The sequence below is a fragment of the Colletotrichum jinshuiense genome, chromosome 9 (assembly GCF_051148585.1).
Source record: "Colletotrichum jinshuiense chromosome 9, complete sequence".
Taxonomy (NCBI): domain Eukaryota; kingdom Fungi; phylum Ascomycota; class Sordariomycetes; order Glomerellales; family Glomerellaceae; genus Colletotrichum; species Colletotrichum jinshuiense.
In genome coordinates, this window is record NC_139316.1 from 4,126,936 (window position 1) to 4,143,394 (window position 16,459).

Below are 16,459 nucleotides of genomic sequence, written 5' to 3' on the forward strand. Positions count from 1 at the left end.
CAGGGCTGTCACATCCTTCCAAAATGGCTCGGCCAGGGTATGCCCTTTCAGCAAAGACGCTACCTGGTGTCTCCAATGTTGGCGATCGCAAATTGTAATGCATCGTAATAGAACAATGGTATTCCCGCGTCAATGAATCACTTCTTCTCCATGAAACATCTCGTTTCATCCACGTTGCGGGAAAATACGAGAATCGTGGACAAAATACCCATCCCGTCTCCCAGGCGGTCGTCGAGACGTGTAATCTTGTCGAGTCGGTCATCAATCTGCCTACGGAGCACCACTAGGAGTGAGCACTGCTCAAAGGTACAATAAACCCGAAAGACGCCCCCAAGTATGTCTGCCTATAGGCGTAATTCTCTGATGCGGCAAGGTAGGAAACTGTGATTTCTTCACCTCCTCAACATCTCTGAACACGTAAATCGTGAGTCGGCCTATATTCGCATTTCATCTACTCTGGGCATTCCATCTGCACGAATGGTTAATAATTAGACGCCTTCAGGAAGATTTCAGCTTCAGATGCGCTGGAGCCAAGCGGGAACACACTTGTTCCAGCGATCCCCAGTGCCTGACTGTGACGGTCCCCGTGAACGATGTGTAAAGCGATTAAAGTCTCGTGTTGTGCCCTGCTTAAACGTTTCATGTTTCGAGGAATGACGCGTTCCATGTTTTTCAGACTAGCATAATCCCTCGGAACCTTGACTATCGGGGCTTCTGAAAGTCCACGCATGCCCTTGGGGATGCGGCGTTTTGCGAACATTCCCTGATTTTTTTCGGGTGCAGGTTTGATGCAGTTTGCGTTTTTGCTGCTGGTTTTAAAGTCACATTATCAAAAGAATCAAGACAATTCTCAAGTCTATTTTCTGTATTTCTTTTCTAAGATCTCATTTAGTTGGGCCTCTTTGGGAGGGCGCTGCACACGGGCTTTAAGATAATCCAAGAACCTCTGTGTTACAGGTTGGGAAGTGGCTCCCAGCTCTCTGACTAGGGCGCCAAGGCCACCTCCAAGAGCTGCTGTCAACTCAGTTATCTGGCTGTCAAGTTCCCCTGCAAGACCTCGCACTTATGCCATGATTACCAGTGGGCCGTTGCAGATAGATGTCAGGACGGAATTATCCTGGTCGTTAAAAGAACCCAAATCCCACTGTGCTTTGAGTTTGGCGCAGCGCTCATGTTCGCAGACAGACCAAGGAGTCAAGGTGTCCGGGTACCTATATTATGCCCACATATATCTATCTCCCATGATTCTTGATTCTTTGTGATTACTTTTAGACTTTGTGTGAATATTCTGGCATATTCTGTGAAGGGTCTGCATCGAGGTCACTAGACATTTGGAATTTCCAGTTCGTTGGGGATAGCCCAACTTCCACCACCTCATGGCAGATACCTGGCACGGGGCAGTGTGTGATGTAGGCGCTCTCATTCTCCTAAGCTTATCATGAAGCCACTGTCTAGCGAGGCTGCACAGGTAGAGCAAGGCTCGACGCCAGAGTCGTGCAAGAAGATGGATTTGAATGGTGAAGGTCCTCTACCAGGTCCATCGGAAAATTTTGCAGGCACCGTGAAAGGGGTTGGTCTCTCGTTGGGCAGATTGTATTCAGTAGGATTAGATTGATAAGGCGGCAAATCATGATCGGTTTCGTGCGAGCTTGATACAGGTATCAACTGCTACGTTTCTCCTCCAATGGTCCAATAATTGGCAACCTTGCCCCATTTGTATGGCCCTGACTGGGACTTGGTTGACGTTACTCGTCCGAATCTTCCCGACAGATTGAGTAACACACTAATAGCAGATAAATTTTCAGGGCCGCCCAGCTAATTTCCTATTACGGATTAAGCTGATGCTGCACAAATATTGACGGACTACACAATTTTGAGGATACTCAGGCTGAGAAGGCCGGCAATCATACGCTGCCTTCACCGCCCAGCCAACTTTAATCAAGATAACTGTCACAAATAGAAAGCGTGCCATTTTAACACATTCGAATCACTAGGCTGCCTCTGGGCAATACCAAAGCAGACAGCCAAAGCCGACCGGCGAACCGTCCGAATCACCTACCCACCACCCCGGGTGACGGCAGAATTGGCTGAAATTATGTCTTTAATTGGAAGCTATAGAGTTCCCTTGCTTGTAAAACACAATAGCCGTAGCTCGACCGTACCTCAGCTACAGTTTTTGCCTGGGTTCCACGGGGTTGACTAGTAGGCCAGGTTTAATGAGCACTCCCTTACCTACTTTGCCCGCAGCATGTTGGTTGGTGCGCATAATTAATTTTCCTTTGCGGTGGCCACAATTTTATTGGCCATGATGTAAAAGTTTCTAATTGTCAGAAAAGGGGGAGGGCTTTTAGGCCTTAAGCATGGCATGCTGCTCCATTTCCGTCCATGAGTTTCATATCTGTTATTTAGATGGATGTAAATTTAGCTGGCTAAGACAGTGACCACACCGCTCCTTTTACCTCCCTAGTTCAATCAATAGTCCCATCCCCTGCTATCCACCACACTGTTGTCGTCGAAAATTTGCTCTCTGAGAAAGCCCTAGTGTTGTTTCTGTAGGATTACTCGGCCAGAATACGGGCAATCATTTAGTGGCCGCAACAGCGGAGCCTGGAGATTCCACCTACAGGCTGCCCGCAGCATTATCTTCACTACTGCTGCTGCCGCCGCCGACTTATTTTCATTATCTTCGACACACTGACTGATAGCTCCCAAATACACCATGTTGATATCCGGCGAGCTTCTACCTGTATATCAAAACCAGTGCAAGTTGCGTTTTGGTCAGGATCCGTAAACGCATTCCGCAAGCTTCACAGAGGCTTGAACAAGTGCGCCAGGTCAGATAAAATGTGTAGTAGATAGGACAAGACGAGTTTGGTTTCGTGGTGGTAATCTTTGAAAATTTTGATGATGTAACAGTGCAAGAACTGTATCCGATAAATGAACCAGACTTTCAGCTTTTTAGCGTCTGATGATATGATTCGGGACACGGATATCTTAAACTCGTCTAGTCACTTGATGAGTGAAGAATGGTGGTGGGCTGACCATCTTAACGGGCACAAACCTTCCCCCGGCGTAAACTTTTACCGCCGCATTGAGAAAATATGTGTCAATATGGGATTGTGAGATTATATTTCAGAAGATGGATCACCATTTGAAGCAGCGCCTCGGCCAAGGGGGAAGAGGAACTAGGGTGCCAGGGGGGGGTTCATCCCTGAAGAGCCCGACGACCACGTCATGAACTACAACGTATCAGGAACGCGGCCCCGCCTGGAAGGTAGCTAGAGTGAGGTGCGCCTAGCATATCCATGTTCATAGAATTCTCCCGCACCAAGGCTCTTAGTAAGAATGCAACCAACCCCCCTTGCTTCCCAACGGCGACACCGCGTCATATTCTTAGTGTGCCAGCTACAACTTGGCTGCCATATTGATTTGTGCCTTCTATTTTGTATGACAAGGCATATGTCAACCTTCCACACCAATCAAAAGTTAGGTGGAGATTGGGTGATTTATTTTCTTAGCCTTGGCATCTCATACTCTCTGATGAAGGCCGCAAGTCGCTGACACATACCTCCCAATATACGAGGGTTTGAACAGTTTGGATTTAGTAAGCGACTGCTACGTAGTGATAGCGAATTGCAGATAGGGATCGAGAGGCTCCACCTTTTAAGCCCCTGTAATAAATTCAACAACATAGCATGGCACGATACTACCTATACCCACTCATACACACTTGATCCTGTTTGTAGCAATGCTTAGGGCGAATACCATTGATCACATATACGATTTTGAGAGCCTTTAGTGCAACGTCCTTTGTAGAGATCTCTAATTCATTCAGAAAGTTTCAGCTAGAGCCGCATTCATGAATTGTAAGCCGTGACAAAATAAATTATATAGGCATTCACCAATCTTGATCAATTAGATAAACTCTTACTACATGCAAAATTAACTATACGTCGTGGGTAAGAGTGAACTATACAGCCTTTATGGTTATCTGTTGTTCCCGGCACTAATGATAATTGCTACAGTTTAATTAATTACTAGTTGTTAATTCATTGCATTGAAGCTATGGCCCAATAAGGCATAGAGTATTGCAGGTGATGGACTGACTCATTAGCGCATTTTCATTTTTAGACACGGCCCGGGCCATAGGACTGTGCTGTCAATATAATATCCATGTCCCATTAATAACCCCTCCCTAGTAATGTCATTACAAAACCTGTTCAAGCGACCCGCTTGTTTATCTGGGCGTTACTCAGCGAACTAGTCTAGAACCAATATTGCTGTATGGGCTGATAGAAGCTGGGTAGAAGCTGGGTTGTAGTAGAACTTCTGCTCTAAGCAGAATAGTAAGATTTTGGCAGTAGCTCAGCGTTTTCGCAGATAACTATAAGAAGTCTTGAACGACGCCTTGATCTGGAGATAAAATAGACACCAGAACTATAGAATCCTCAGATCTCAACAACTTACATAAAATCACCCAATCTTCAAGATGCAGCTTCCCACCTTCCTCACTGTCCTCGCGACCGTTGGTTCTGTTGCCGCCAAGAGCGCAAAGATCCAGTACTACTACGATGGTGGCTGCTCTAACGTAAGTTGCATAGCACTAGTGCTAACGTGGTAATCTCAAAGTATCAAGAAAAGCTAACCGGCTAATGTCTGAAATTAGTACGCGGTCGAGTTCAACGTCGATGCTTTTACCTGCATGTATGTCTCGCCCTTTACCCATTTGTATGATTTACTTCTCTGTGATACTGACACACCGGGTGATTTGTAGCAACTATGACTGGACCAACAGCAACAGTGGCAACATTGCTGGCTGCGATACCGATGACTGCACGTGCACTTTCTACGCAAACAGGGACTGCTCCGGTACTAGCAAGATCACCTCTATTGATGGCGTCTACGACAACTGCGCGTCCAACGTAAGCTTTCCTCACTTTCCAATCCCAGCCGAGGTGTCATGCGGCAGAAGGACGCTGATAAACATTACCAATACAGTGGGGCAGTGGATTCAAGAGCGTTCGCTGCAGAATCTACTGAAAGTTGAAAACTACATGCCATAGGGACCACCAAAAATCCAGATATGCCGGCTTCTCCTGAAAATTGTGGTAGCTTCAGCTTCTGTGAGAATTGGAATGGGGATAGAGGAGATATTTCGATTCTGCAACTAGAAAAAATAAAAGGGCTTGGCAATGAGTTCCTATTTTCATACAGTCTCATAGACTCAGTAGTGCTTCCAGATTAGAGCAGGCTGGAGTATTATATAGAGTACACGCTGGTAACCTAAAATCCGGAAAAGTTTGACGCGAAGCCACACCCGTATTTCGAGCTGAGTGAATGAGCACGGTCCTTCCAAATTGAAGTAGGTCCGTCGTTTGATAGTCAGTTCTCGTACATGTGTCATTGCAGATGTCGCTACTTGTTCGCACCTTTTCCCTCACCCTTCTGATAATCTACACGCGTGGGGCGACCGCCGACTTCGTGTGGTCCGGCCGGACGCCCGGGCGGGCGGTCTGCCGGGGCAGAATAATTGAGCAGCAGCTTCATGCCATGGCTAACGTACGGAAGCAGAGGAATGTTTCCGTAGTCATTGTAAAAGAACTCATTGACCTCAGGGCGAAACCTAGTAGCTTCGGCCAGATATCTTCAATGAGGTTGGTTGGATCAATATCCTCCCCAACAAGGTATACCTGGGTATGTAAAGCCGGGCTTGGAGCTGAATACTGGGATCTTCGGTGGGGATATTTATAGATATATTCCATGTCACTGGTGTTACTGTCTTGACGTTCGCTGGTATCCGAGAGCAGAGAAAACAGCACACAAATACCATAACGGAGGCGACAACGAATGATCCTTGCACTCACTAGCGCAAACGGTTCGATACTTGGCATTAAAGCACTGGCCCTCTCCGCTGCCTCAACATCGAAACGCACCTCATCATCAGCAAGTGGGTAGAAGACACGCTGAAGTGCGAAACGGACAATACAGTCACCAACTCCAGCGCACTAGCAGAGCATGTCTACAGTAACCACGATATGATGACCCCGATTGCGAGTAGATCAAATCTGAGGAATGGCATGATTGTCGTCCCGTGCAGCAGGGTGACACTTGCTGCGGCCAACACGGGCATCTGTGATAAGCTATAATTTCGCATGCTGCTGAAGTCGTGATCAAACAGCGTGAATGCCCTTTCAGCGGGGTTCATCTCCAAAATCTGCTATCTTTGACTCAAACAGGGCTATCATCTTTTCTCCAGTCCTGGCTTTCTACCACCGGCCATCAGCAGTTGATGATATAGTGGATCATGGTGATGGGCTAATGCTAGATATTTTTAAATTATTTACTCGAGATTTTGAACTTTGGGAAGAATTTCAAATAGACTGAAGCTGTTCGATGCCCTCCCAAGCTGTTTGAAAAGCAGCTGCTTCACACGACTTGCATGAGGTCTGAAGTATACTAAGAAGACCTTCATTTCAAATAGACTGAGTACCAGTTACAAAATATCTTACTGAGAGTAATTGTTTAAACTTTTCTTTTATGAACCCTTACACTAGTTGTTCTAAAATCCTTGTCCGTTGCCGTGATTGTGCAGTTAGATTCGTCCTATTTCTCTCCGCCGGTGTCATTGAAGGGAATTTTAGCGAGTTAAAGAGCTTTAAACCTTCTCTATAAACAGTGAAAACAATCAAAAAATGGTAAGTCAACCAACTCTGTACGTTTATTGTCGCAACGCAGCGCGGGATCGCGGTGCATTATTCTGCCCCGCCAGACCGCCCGGCCGGGCGGCCGGCCGCCCCACGCGAAGCCGGCGTATATAAGCCAGCTTCGCGCAGCCCACCTAGTTTAGTTAATTTGGCCACTTTCAACCCTGAATTGCTTCCGCTGGGGAATCCTGCTTTGTGACATTTATTTCCAAGACAGCTTTTCCAACCCTACGCACTTTATAGTCCCTTCTCTAGTCAGTTATTCCATAAGTTGTCATTTTTTTTTTAAACAGTAGATTGATTCAACTGTTGTCTTTGTGAGGTGACGGTGAATTTGATGGAGCTGAATTTCCTGTCTGTGTCTAGGAAACAGCCAAGATCGCGAGAGAATGAAGCGTCAGCTGGCTAAGCAGAGACTACGTTTCTTGGTGGTGGATTCACTGGCGGATGGGATCCGTGATCTTTCCAGGTTGCTCACGGAGGTACTGCTCGCGTTTGTGGGCTTGTACTTGCTGGTATAGTATTCTGTTGCCAAGCAACTGCCTGAATTAATAGCTGTCTTTAGTTAAAGCAATAGATTGGTAAATTTTCAAAACTCTAGCTGCTCCGAATTTTCATCTTGTTAGAGATGATATCATTTATCAAAGTACATCATCGGAACTTCCTCAGCTTACAAGACCTAAATCTGCTGATGACCGCTGCTCTGGGCGCCACAGAGGTGGGAAACTCACTTGCGAGTGGAAAATTTTGAGTTTCTATTAACGCGTAAATGACACCACAAAACCCGGTGCCCAGTGCAATCTCTCCGTAGTCGGGGGGCGGTTCTCGGTGAGCGATAGTAGTGTGTAACTGAATTCGGCGCCAAGGCCAATGAAGGGCGGGCCGACAATATATCTAATGAATAGACATGTTTAATGAGGCTGATTCGGCCGTTGTCGTCGGTGGTTTCTGTATTCTCTTAGCTGTAGTTTGGGATAATCCGAAGGATCTAATTATACTACTGCACATGAATTCAGCGATTATCACTGTTTCGAGAGTGATATTTGGCACTGACTGGGCAGACACGAAATGTGTATTGAGTGTGAATTGAACCCCGAAGTAAATGAGCCTGTGGCTTGCATCCAGGTGAAACAGCTACCGTCTGGATACCGTGACGCATCTTGTGCAAGAAAAGTCAAAGTGTGCTGTATACCGCCACCAACAAGACACTAAAAGAGTTTGGCTGTACTACGCTGGTGTTTACTCAAACCTAAAACTCCAATGATTGGTGTACCTTAATATCAACCAAATCACCATCAAAGGCTTTACTTCCAGGAATCTTCGACTAAACACGTCTATATCTACTGGAAGTGACTGATGGTATAGTGCTACCAAGGAAAAGTAGGTGACTTTCAGGGGATACGACAAGGCCCACGCATATACACAGTGGGTTCGGATTTTTAGCATCCTACAATAGTAACTAATCTGATCTCAATATTGCTCCTTGGCTAGATGTCGATTGTTCATCAGCCAGTCGATCCCACTGAGAGCCCTCTGCTCCACGAATATTTAGTATTGCTCCTTTATATTGTCCTCCTAGTGAGCTAAGCTGAATGTGATCTTGCTGAAATGCAAATGTCTGATTAGCATAACGTTGAATAGTGAACAAAACCGGATTTTTTAAACACGACTTACATCTGTGGTAAGTCCTCTTGATGAACTACGAGCCCTGTTTTTTGAACCTCGAAAGTAAGTGCTGAAAAGTTTACGCAGCGGTGGTAGGGAGCAAGCAATGACTCCAAAGCAAGCCTCGAGGACGGACCAAAGAACAGTATGGCCCCAGTTATCTGTATCCTAATGTAAATACTTGAATGGAGGTTGTGTAATGAAGAGTAACATGAAGAACAGTACTTACAGAGGGCCTCGTTTGGGTGTTTCGTTGTATCATAAGCATAGTAGTATCCCATGCGGACTAGACCGGCAGCACTCCCAAAGATGCCTAGACTGAGGATGATTTGCAGCGATATCTTACGACGTTTTGGCATTTGCAGACCCTGAATTATAAAGAATGGTGTGATTGCACATGTCCAGTCTACTATAGCCAGGATGACAGAGCCGGCGTAACTGACGTACATCCATCCGTTGGGAATACGACAGTAACCTCTATAATATTGTCAGCAAACCAATCAATACATCTGGGATGGAGAATACATACAACTTTTCATTCCATAAAGCTTGTATGGGGGAGCAGCTTACGAACATAATAACCATGCAGATCGCCGTATTGATGCCCAGTACAGCTATGTTCCCCCAAATAATATAAGCATAGACTCGGACAGAGCTAAGTCGCACAATCATGATAGCCATAGCTAGCTTTGTGATTACTGACGAGGCGAAATAGATGATTTCAAAGTAAAACATATGCTCCTTGACCATGATTTGATAGTAGATAAGCATTCCTTTGGGTACTTCAGCATCGTGTGCCCCGAGTCCCCAATTCGTTGCAATAATTAGAAAAGCAACTGATGGCCAAAGGGGAATCTCATCTTCCTGTTAGATGGAAATATAGAAACCTAGGATTATGGCGACGTACCCATCCAATAACAGCGAAAGTGTCATCCCAGCCCCACACCACTTTTGACTCGGACAGCTTGAGCCTTACGTAAACTCGAAGGGCAACAACAAGTGTAGATAGAGCCGACAAAGTATACGCTACTACTTGAATGGCTCTAGAAAAATCCCCGACTGGAAGCTGTGGGATTTTATGGGCAATTTCTGACATGCGCTCGCCCTCTTCGCTTCTAATAACGGGTGGTTTCATGTCCGCCGCCTGCGATAGCTGCAGCAGATGAAGATCGGGCGCAAAAATTGTCGACAGATCGATTGGAGATGAATGTGGCTTCATTCCGCAACGAAAGCTGGCGTGCTTCAGAGGAAAGTAAAAACTTTAAGTATGACAAAAGATTGCGGATGCACTCCCTATCCGCATCACAAGCGAAGAACAAGGCACAAAACAATGTAGATCGACGTTACGGGAATAACATATTGTGATCTGCTATATGGCTCAATGCGCCATATTAATAGGACCTGGTTCAAACACATATAGAGTAACAAACGGATAAATTGAAGACGAAAAATGAGCCAGGATTGGAGTTTTAAGACCTTGAATGGAGGTAAAGCCCCGTTACTACCAGGGACGCTCAATGGTTGAACATTTATCGAGGATTCCTGGACTCCATGCTTCAGTCTTGGCCAGACTATGAACCTACAATAAACAGATTGCAGGGTAAAAATCCTTGTGACCCCCTTCTTTTGCAGCACTAGTCAGCATGCTACGTCGTATGACCTACCGGTAGGCTTATTGGATTCTGCACCTGCTGGTCTGTCTGCGCAGCCGAAAAGCATTCTCGGGAAAAGTCTTTATGGACCAGCCAGTTAAAACTGCCCACAAGGATGTTGGTAAACAAGGGAGCAACGGTAACAGCGCGCAACTCGGTTGTTTGGAGCCCTGTCACACCTGTGGTGGAGTATTTTCATAACCTTGCTCTTGGGTCACCAGGGGTATTCAGACCGTCCAACAATCTGTCATTTTCAGAGGCCGCATCGGGAGTTTGCCCCGTAATCAGGCTCCTTCGTTATGACCCAGTGTTGCAAAAAGGTGGTTGCAGTCCCGTTTGATAACTTTTCCTGGTTCCCGGCACTCATCGCGCATTCGACCTCATATTTCACAGCAAAGTTTGCGGAGCAAGTTAGAGCAACGACCATGTTTGGCATTTTCGCTAGTACACCGCAAGCACCGGAGCGCGTGCCGACCGATCATATCACTACAGTTGGTTGCTTCGATGACACAATTATTTTTAAAACGTTCGTTATGTACACGGCGTTTGTATTCCCCGAAGCACTGGATGCGAAGAAGCTCCGCAGTTCTCTCGAGAGCGTTGTTAGCCGCCCTGGCTGGAACAAATTGGGAGCCAGACTACGGATAAATGTGAGATACACTCCTAACGGTGTGTCACCAAGAATTCGATGCTTAACAGTAATGTTTATAGGGTCGGGGAGAGCTTGAACACCACATTCCTGAAAGATTCTCTGAAGCGCGTCCAGCAATTGGTTACGATCATGTAGATCATAGCAACTGGATCATTGAAGATCACCCAACTGGATCAAAAATCCCCCGACCGCCGTCTGATGGCAGACCTGCAGTTGTGGGAAACCCTAACGACTTGCATGACCTTATCCACGGTCCCAACATCCCGACAAAGCTTGACGACTATCTGTATACTGACCGACCACAACTTGGTCTTCGTGTTGTGTCTTTCAAAAACTCCACAGTCATTGTACTGCATTGGATTCATTTGGCTTTCGACGCATTTGCCAAGAGGTCTCTTCTAGAAGCCTGGATGCTGTCTCTGAGAGGAAAAGGCGATGACATTTTGGAACCCCTTGCACCTGATAACTATGTATTGGATGATCTTGGCAAGAATCCTACGGTTCCTCATGTCCTTGCTGACCGACGTGTGGCTCTTCTTGGCCTCGTCTCGTGGGTGTTCCAGAACGCATATCGCCTCGCAATCTGTAAAAAAGAACATCGCATGGTCTGCGTACCGGCTGAATTTCTTGCAAAGCTGAGAAAAAAGGCTTTGGCAGAGCTTTGCAGTCAAGCTGTGGGGACAGAAGAAACACCGTTTTTGAGTGAGGGTGATGTTCTTGTCGCTTGGTTTACACGCTTAGCTTTATCAAACCTTTCAGAAGACTCTGAGACATTGGTGAGTGATTTACGCTACGGGTTTGAGTTTTTATGCTGACAAATGTCTCTTGAAGGTTGCTGTACAGCAGGCGTACCAATGGCGTCCTGTTCTGGGAGATCTTGTGCCACACAACAGACCTTTCCTCTGCAATTGTGTCGGCTTCCTAGTTACGCTGATGCCTGCAAAAGATATCTTCAAGAAACCACTCGGCTACCTGGCCTCACAGATTCGTCGTTCGATTAAGGAGCAAGGCTCTCGTGAGCAGGTCGAAGCCTACAGTGCTCTAGTGCGGCAAGACACTAAAAACAAAGCTCCGCCCTTTTTTGGCGATAGCTCTATGCAGTTGATGATGTTCTCTAACTGGCAAAAGGCAAAGATGTTTGAGTTCGATTTATCAGCTGCTGCTATCCAGCCACGAGACACACCATTGTTTCCGTCCTACGCGCAAAATGTTCAGGGGCCGTACAATTTTACCGATGGAATCATCATTGTGGGGAAAGATAGCCACGGGAACTACTGGTTATCCGGACACAAGGTCAAAGGGGAATGGGAGTTGATAAAGAGTAAGATGTCGGTGGAGAATATTTAGTGTCAAGGAGCTTCCAGGTTTTGATTCAAAGCCACCAAACTCGCGTGGAGTCGAGCGGTGGGTGTCCTTGGATATATTGCGTAGTATCGTTGCGATTATTCTCAGTGTTAAGATTTTGGTATCTTGTAATCTTATATTTATTAAACACAACAGAACTGATTTGCTGAAAGATGATTCTTGTTTTAACGCAGCCAGATTTCACTACGTTGCTCGTAGGGAGGAAGCATTTACTCTGCGCAACAGCACGATTGTGTCCGATGGTTCAGTGATCCTAATGAAAGCAACCTTTACTTCTTATTTCGACGATTGCATTTACTCCTTCGATTTTATTTTCTCCTAACCCGCTACGATATTGTTGTGCACACCAATTTTGTCTTAATCCTAAGCGGTTAAGATGGTAACTGCTGGCGGGAAATGCGGAAAACGAACCAACTTTGGTTTGTGTTCATGTCGCCTAGCGCAGCTTCGAATTTAATGGATGAAAGGCATACTTGCGATATTCAACATATGTAGTTTTCTGAAGGCTACTTTTACTTTGAATGGTGATGGTACTGATATTGCGCCTAACTATGAAGTGAATATGGCATGATTCTGGACTTCCGCTTGGTTTTTTTTTTTTTTTTTTGGGGGGGGGGGGGGGGGGATTCTATATTCTATAAGCTATTTCCTTGCTGATAATACGCGATGCCACATTGCAGCCATAAACGGAATTCTTGTCTGGGCTCGCTGGTTTGACACAAAGAATGGCCATGTATGATTTGTTTTATATGTGTGGTTGAGGATGTGTAGCCTGAATTGACCTGGAAACGACTCCAAGTCATCGCGTGGTATTTTCACCAGCGACGCAGGCAGCAGGAGTTATCAACACCACCCAACTGGGGAAAAGATCAAAAACAATGCATCCAGGTACAACGTGGGACGCCGAAAAGGTTCAATCATGAAGTAGAGTGATGCGTAAAAACAAGAAAGTCGAAGAATTGCGCTTCTGATCAGTTAACCATTTCCCGCACCTAAATGATGCCGGATTACTTCATCTAGGTCAGCGTGCTGCTCAGTCCTAGAAGTGCTTTGCATCATCTGAACCAAACGCATTTGAAAACCCCATTCGCTGCCTTACGAAGTTCGTAAGGGTGCGGCATTCCCCTGCACTGTTTGATCACACCCACCTCCCAAAACCATCATAGTGCGGGGCCGCTAACACCCTGATTATTACCGGGCTCTCGGGATCAGCCGCGTTAGCCGTTGTCTGTGTACATTTGGCGGCGAGGATGTTGGCGCGCCGGAACTGCCAATTTGAAATCCGGACCTTTTGTCCAACGCCTGTCTCCACTACGGAGAGACGCATCCGCGCACCGCGACCGAGGCCTTGCGGTCTATTCGTACCCATCGCCTCTTGGCTAAACCCCTGCAGAATGGTTCTATTTCTTGGCGGCAGTAGCGACAATGCAACCCTCGACATTGATTGGTTTGCAACTGGTCTGCAATCTTGAAGGGCAGGGGACCCGATGGGGAGGCGTTTAATTAGCTTCAGGGGGCCTGAATGACGCGGTCTTCTGGTGGGAATATTGACCTCGACCGTTTTCTGCCAAGGAATCAGGAGCGCTGTCAACGAAGTACACACGGAGTAACCCATGGGCGGAATTTGGCTGTGGGATATCTTGTCAGAACATCAGGGATTGGGCGCTATACAAGGAACGTGCGTGTGCCCCATGATAGGAATCGGCTGAGCAGCTAATGACCAGTCCTTCTCCAACTGGCCGCCCAAGGCAACGGCGCGTTCTGCAGGAACGTATGCAGAGTTTCCCATGTGTCATTCATTTAGACAAGATTCATATGAATGAATGAGTCTAGTTATAGAAGACATTCGGGGATGTCAATTGGACGACGGCAGTAATGTTACTTTAAAGATGTAGCTTGAGAACTTGAGAAAACAACATGATTGTTTACCTGAGCCATCGGAAAAGAGTCTCACCATTCGTTGTTAAAACGAGACTGTTTGATAAAATATTTGAGTGTAAGATATATATCTCGATTTTTTCCAGTTGTGTCAACTTCCTTACTCGCGTCGCAGCCCAAACATGTCACCGTCAAGAAACCCAGAGTCGCTTTACGATGCCGGCGGACGACCCACCCCGACCTGCGTGACACTTTAAGCCACACCCGCTTGCAGCCAGTCTTAGCTGATAGTTAACTCCGCCACCGACGGTAATCCAAGATCCGACAGAAACCTTCCAGTTTCGGTGTGCACAACTCATTGAACGAACATGGCCAGTCCTCAATCCTTTTGGCCAGTCAAAATCGATTACTGTTAGGAAAACGGGAAATTGCTAACCCAGTGTTTCCGCTGCTTTAGATCTTGCCAGCGTCGTCTTATCAGCAATGACTTATCATCACGTGGCTTGCGCTGTAGTTATTCCGTTCCGTAGGTCCAGTGCAGGCGGTCTATTTCCTGCAACCGCCCGTGCCGCTACATGTCACTCCCCCTATCTGATTGCATTACTCTTGCACCAAAACCGCAGGGTAATTCTTGGGCCGGAACAATACAGAGCCCTGGGGGGATTTAATCCAACAGCACCCAGTGAGCATACCAATCACAGTGGCCGAGTTTTAGGGCTGCACCTTAACTGCGATTGATATAAAACTCTTAGATAATATCCTTTTCCTTTTGCTCTATACTTGCAAAGATTTGGCCGGCGGTGAGGGCGACCCAAACTGAGTTTCGTCAATTGTATCCAGCTCGCTTAGTTGCTGTGAAGGTAACGTTGCCTTTCGAGAGGCATTTGAGCTTTTCCCGCCTGTTATAACCGATCTAAGGCGGATCTTCTTTTCTGATCGCTGGAGAATGAATCTGACGAAGAACTGCCGGATGTTCGGTATACATGCCGTAAAGATACCCACATACAGCTCAATATTTGACCACATAACGGCTGGTATCATGCTCACTATCGACGCGGTCAGTTTTTAAACGACTTGCTTTAGTCTAGGCACTTGTAGACGTACCAGTAGGGTTCAGTCGATCATCCCTGAAGTGCGCAACAGCGGGGACACGAATGCAACTCACGATAGTGAGACTGAGACAATAAAATCAGCCATGGGCGCTTATTAGGTAAAAGGTATTAGGTAGGCAACCACTTACAAAAAGCCGAGGCTGAACATGAACATAACAGCAATCTTCTTGCGTCGCCCTAGGTTCATGCCCCATATTTGGGTAATAGGCAGGATAAGCATCCATATATCCAAGGCAATATTGATACTTGCGTGCGCCAAGGCTATATGGACGATGTTGATACACGTTCCAGTCGTTTCGCCTGTCCAAAAGGTCCAGGCTAGATTGACAGGACTGCATTGGAACAGACCGACAAAGATGAAGACTAGCCCCATCAGGGTGTTGACCCCTAGAGTAACCCACAACACCAGGAGGATCTTTTCATCGGGGAGATGGAATATTCGAAGGTACGTAAAGAGGATGGATGTCTTGGTGATATCAATGCAGGCGTGGTACAATGTTTGCAAGGCGTAAAAGGACTGTTTAGCAGAAGAGTTAACTATAACCGGAGAAGAAAGGGCAACGATTAGTCGCCATAACATGGGATTTACAGCCTACCTTGAAGAAAGTGGTGATTTGCTGTTCAGTGAGAGTCCAGAGGTCTTTCCCAGCTCCGTTCTCTCCCACTTGATAATGCTGTCAGTTCACGGCCAAATCGAAATCAAGCATCGGATGATAACCTTACAATATATATGTAAAGATACATAAGGTAAAAGAATAAACTTTGCTGCTAATTCAGCATGTTGGATAACTTCGCTTTCAAGCCATTTTTTACTTACGTAGGCTGTAAGTATAGTGTAGTCATCGGGACCCCAAGTAGATAATTGAGCGAACTTGGTTGAAAGACGAAGGATGATCGCAAGGGTTGGTAGTAAGGCGAATAGAACGATGCGTGCAACTTTTATTTCTTTTCCCTCGTTATGCAGGGAAAAGTCACACACTGTCCAGGTGATATTTTTGGTAACTAGAAATGAATTGTCAGCCAAAGGTCTCTGGTATCGAGCGTCTAACAAATCATTACCCAGCGCGTACTTGAGCGGGCAGCTCACAAGGATGCAATCATCTACATAATCGATAAACTTGCTGTCCTGACATAGACATGACTGGTCGTTCGTAGGACAGTTCGCTTGATTGAGGCCAGCCAGGAGGCATGGAATCTTCGCTGCATGTCAACGATCAAAGTTGTAGGTCAATGATATGGCGGCTCTTCTTACAGCGCATGGCGGGTTGTCGTCGAGAGAAAGCCCTGGAATGTTGGGGAGAGAGGGCTGTTGCGCGATGATCGTCGTCGTGCAGGTAGCAAGGAGGAGAGGGACCAGATGGGTCGAACGCATGGCGGTGATCAACGGAGCTGGAGTAGGCTCAAGCCAAGCGACACCGACAGGGGCAACCG

At 46.5% G+C, this 16,459-nt stretch overlaps 2 protein-coding genes across 2 annotated transcripts; one reads left to right on the plus strand and one right to left on the minus strand.

The window, feature by feature from the left end:
* Window positions 1-4,489: 4,489 nt before the first annotated feature.
* Window positions 4,490-5,040, plus strand: EsH8_IX_001072 (uncharacterized protein; the record flags this gene model as incomplete). The annotated part of the gene is made up of 4 exons (XM_083267408.1): window positions 4,490-4,588; window positions 4,667-4,704; window positions 4,775-4,922; window positions 4,999-5,040. The coding sequence occupies 4 exons, from the start codon at window positions 4,490-4,492 to the stop codon at window positions 5,038-5,040; spliced, it is 327 nt and encodes a 108-aa protein (XP_083130973.1).
* A 9,624-nt stretch (window positions 5,041-14,664) lies between these two features.
* On the minus strand, window positions 14,665-15,401 carry EsH8_IX_001073 (uncharacterized protein; the record flags this gene model as incomplete). Its single annotated transcript, XM_083267409.1, has 3 exons — window positions 14,665-14,732; window positions 15,021-15,091; window positions 15,157-15,401. The coding sequence occupies 3 exons, from the start codon at window positions 15,399-15,401 to the stop codon at window positions 14,665-14,667; spliced, it is 384 nt and encodes a 127-aa protein (XP_083130974.1).
* Between the last annotated feature and the right edge of the window lie 1,058 nt (window positions 15,402-16,459).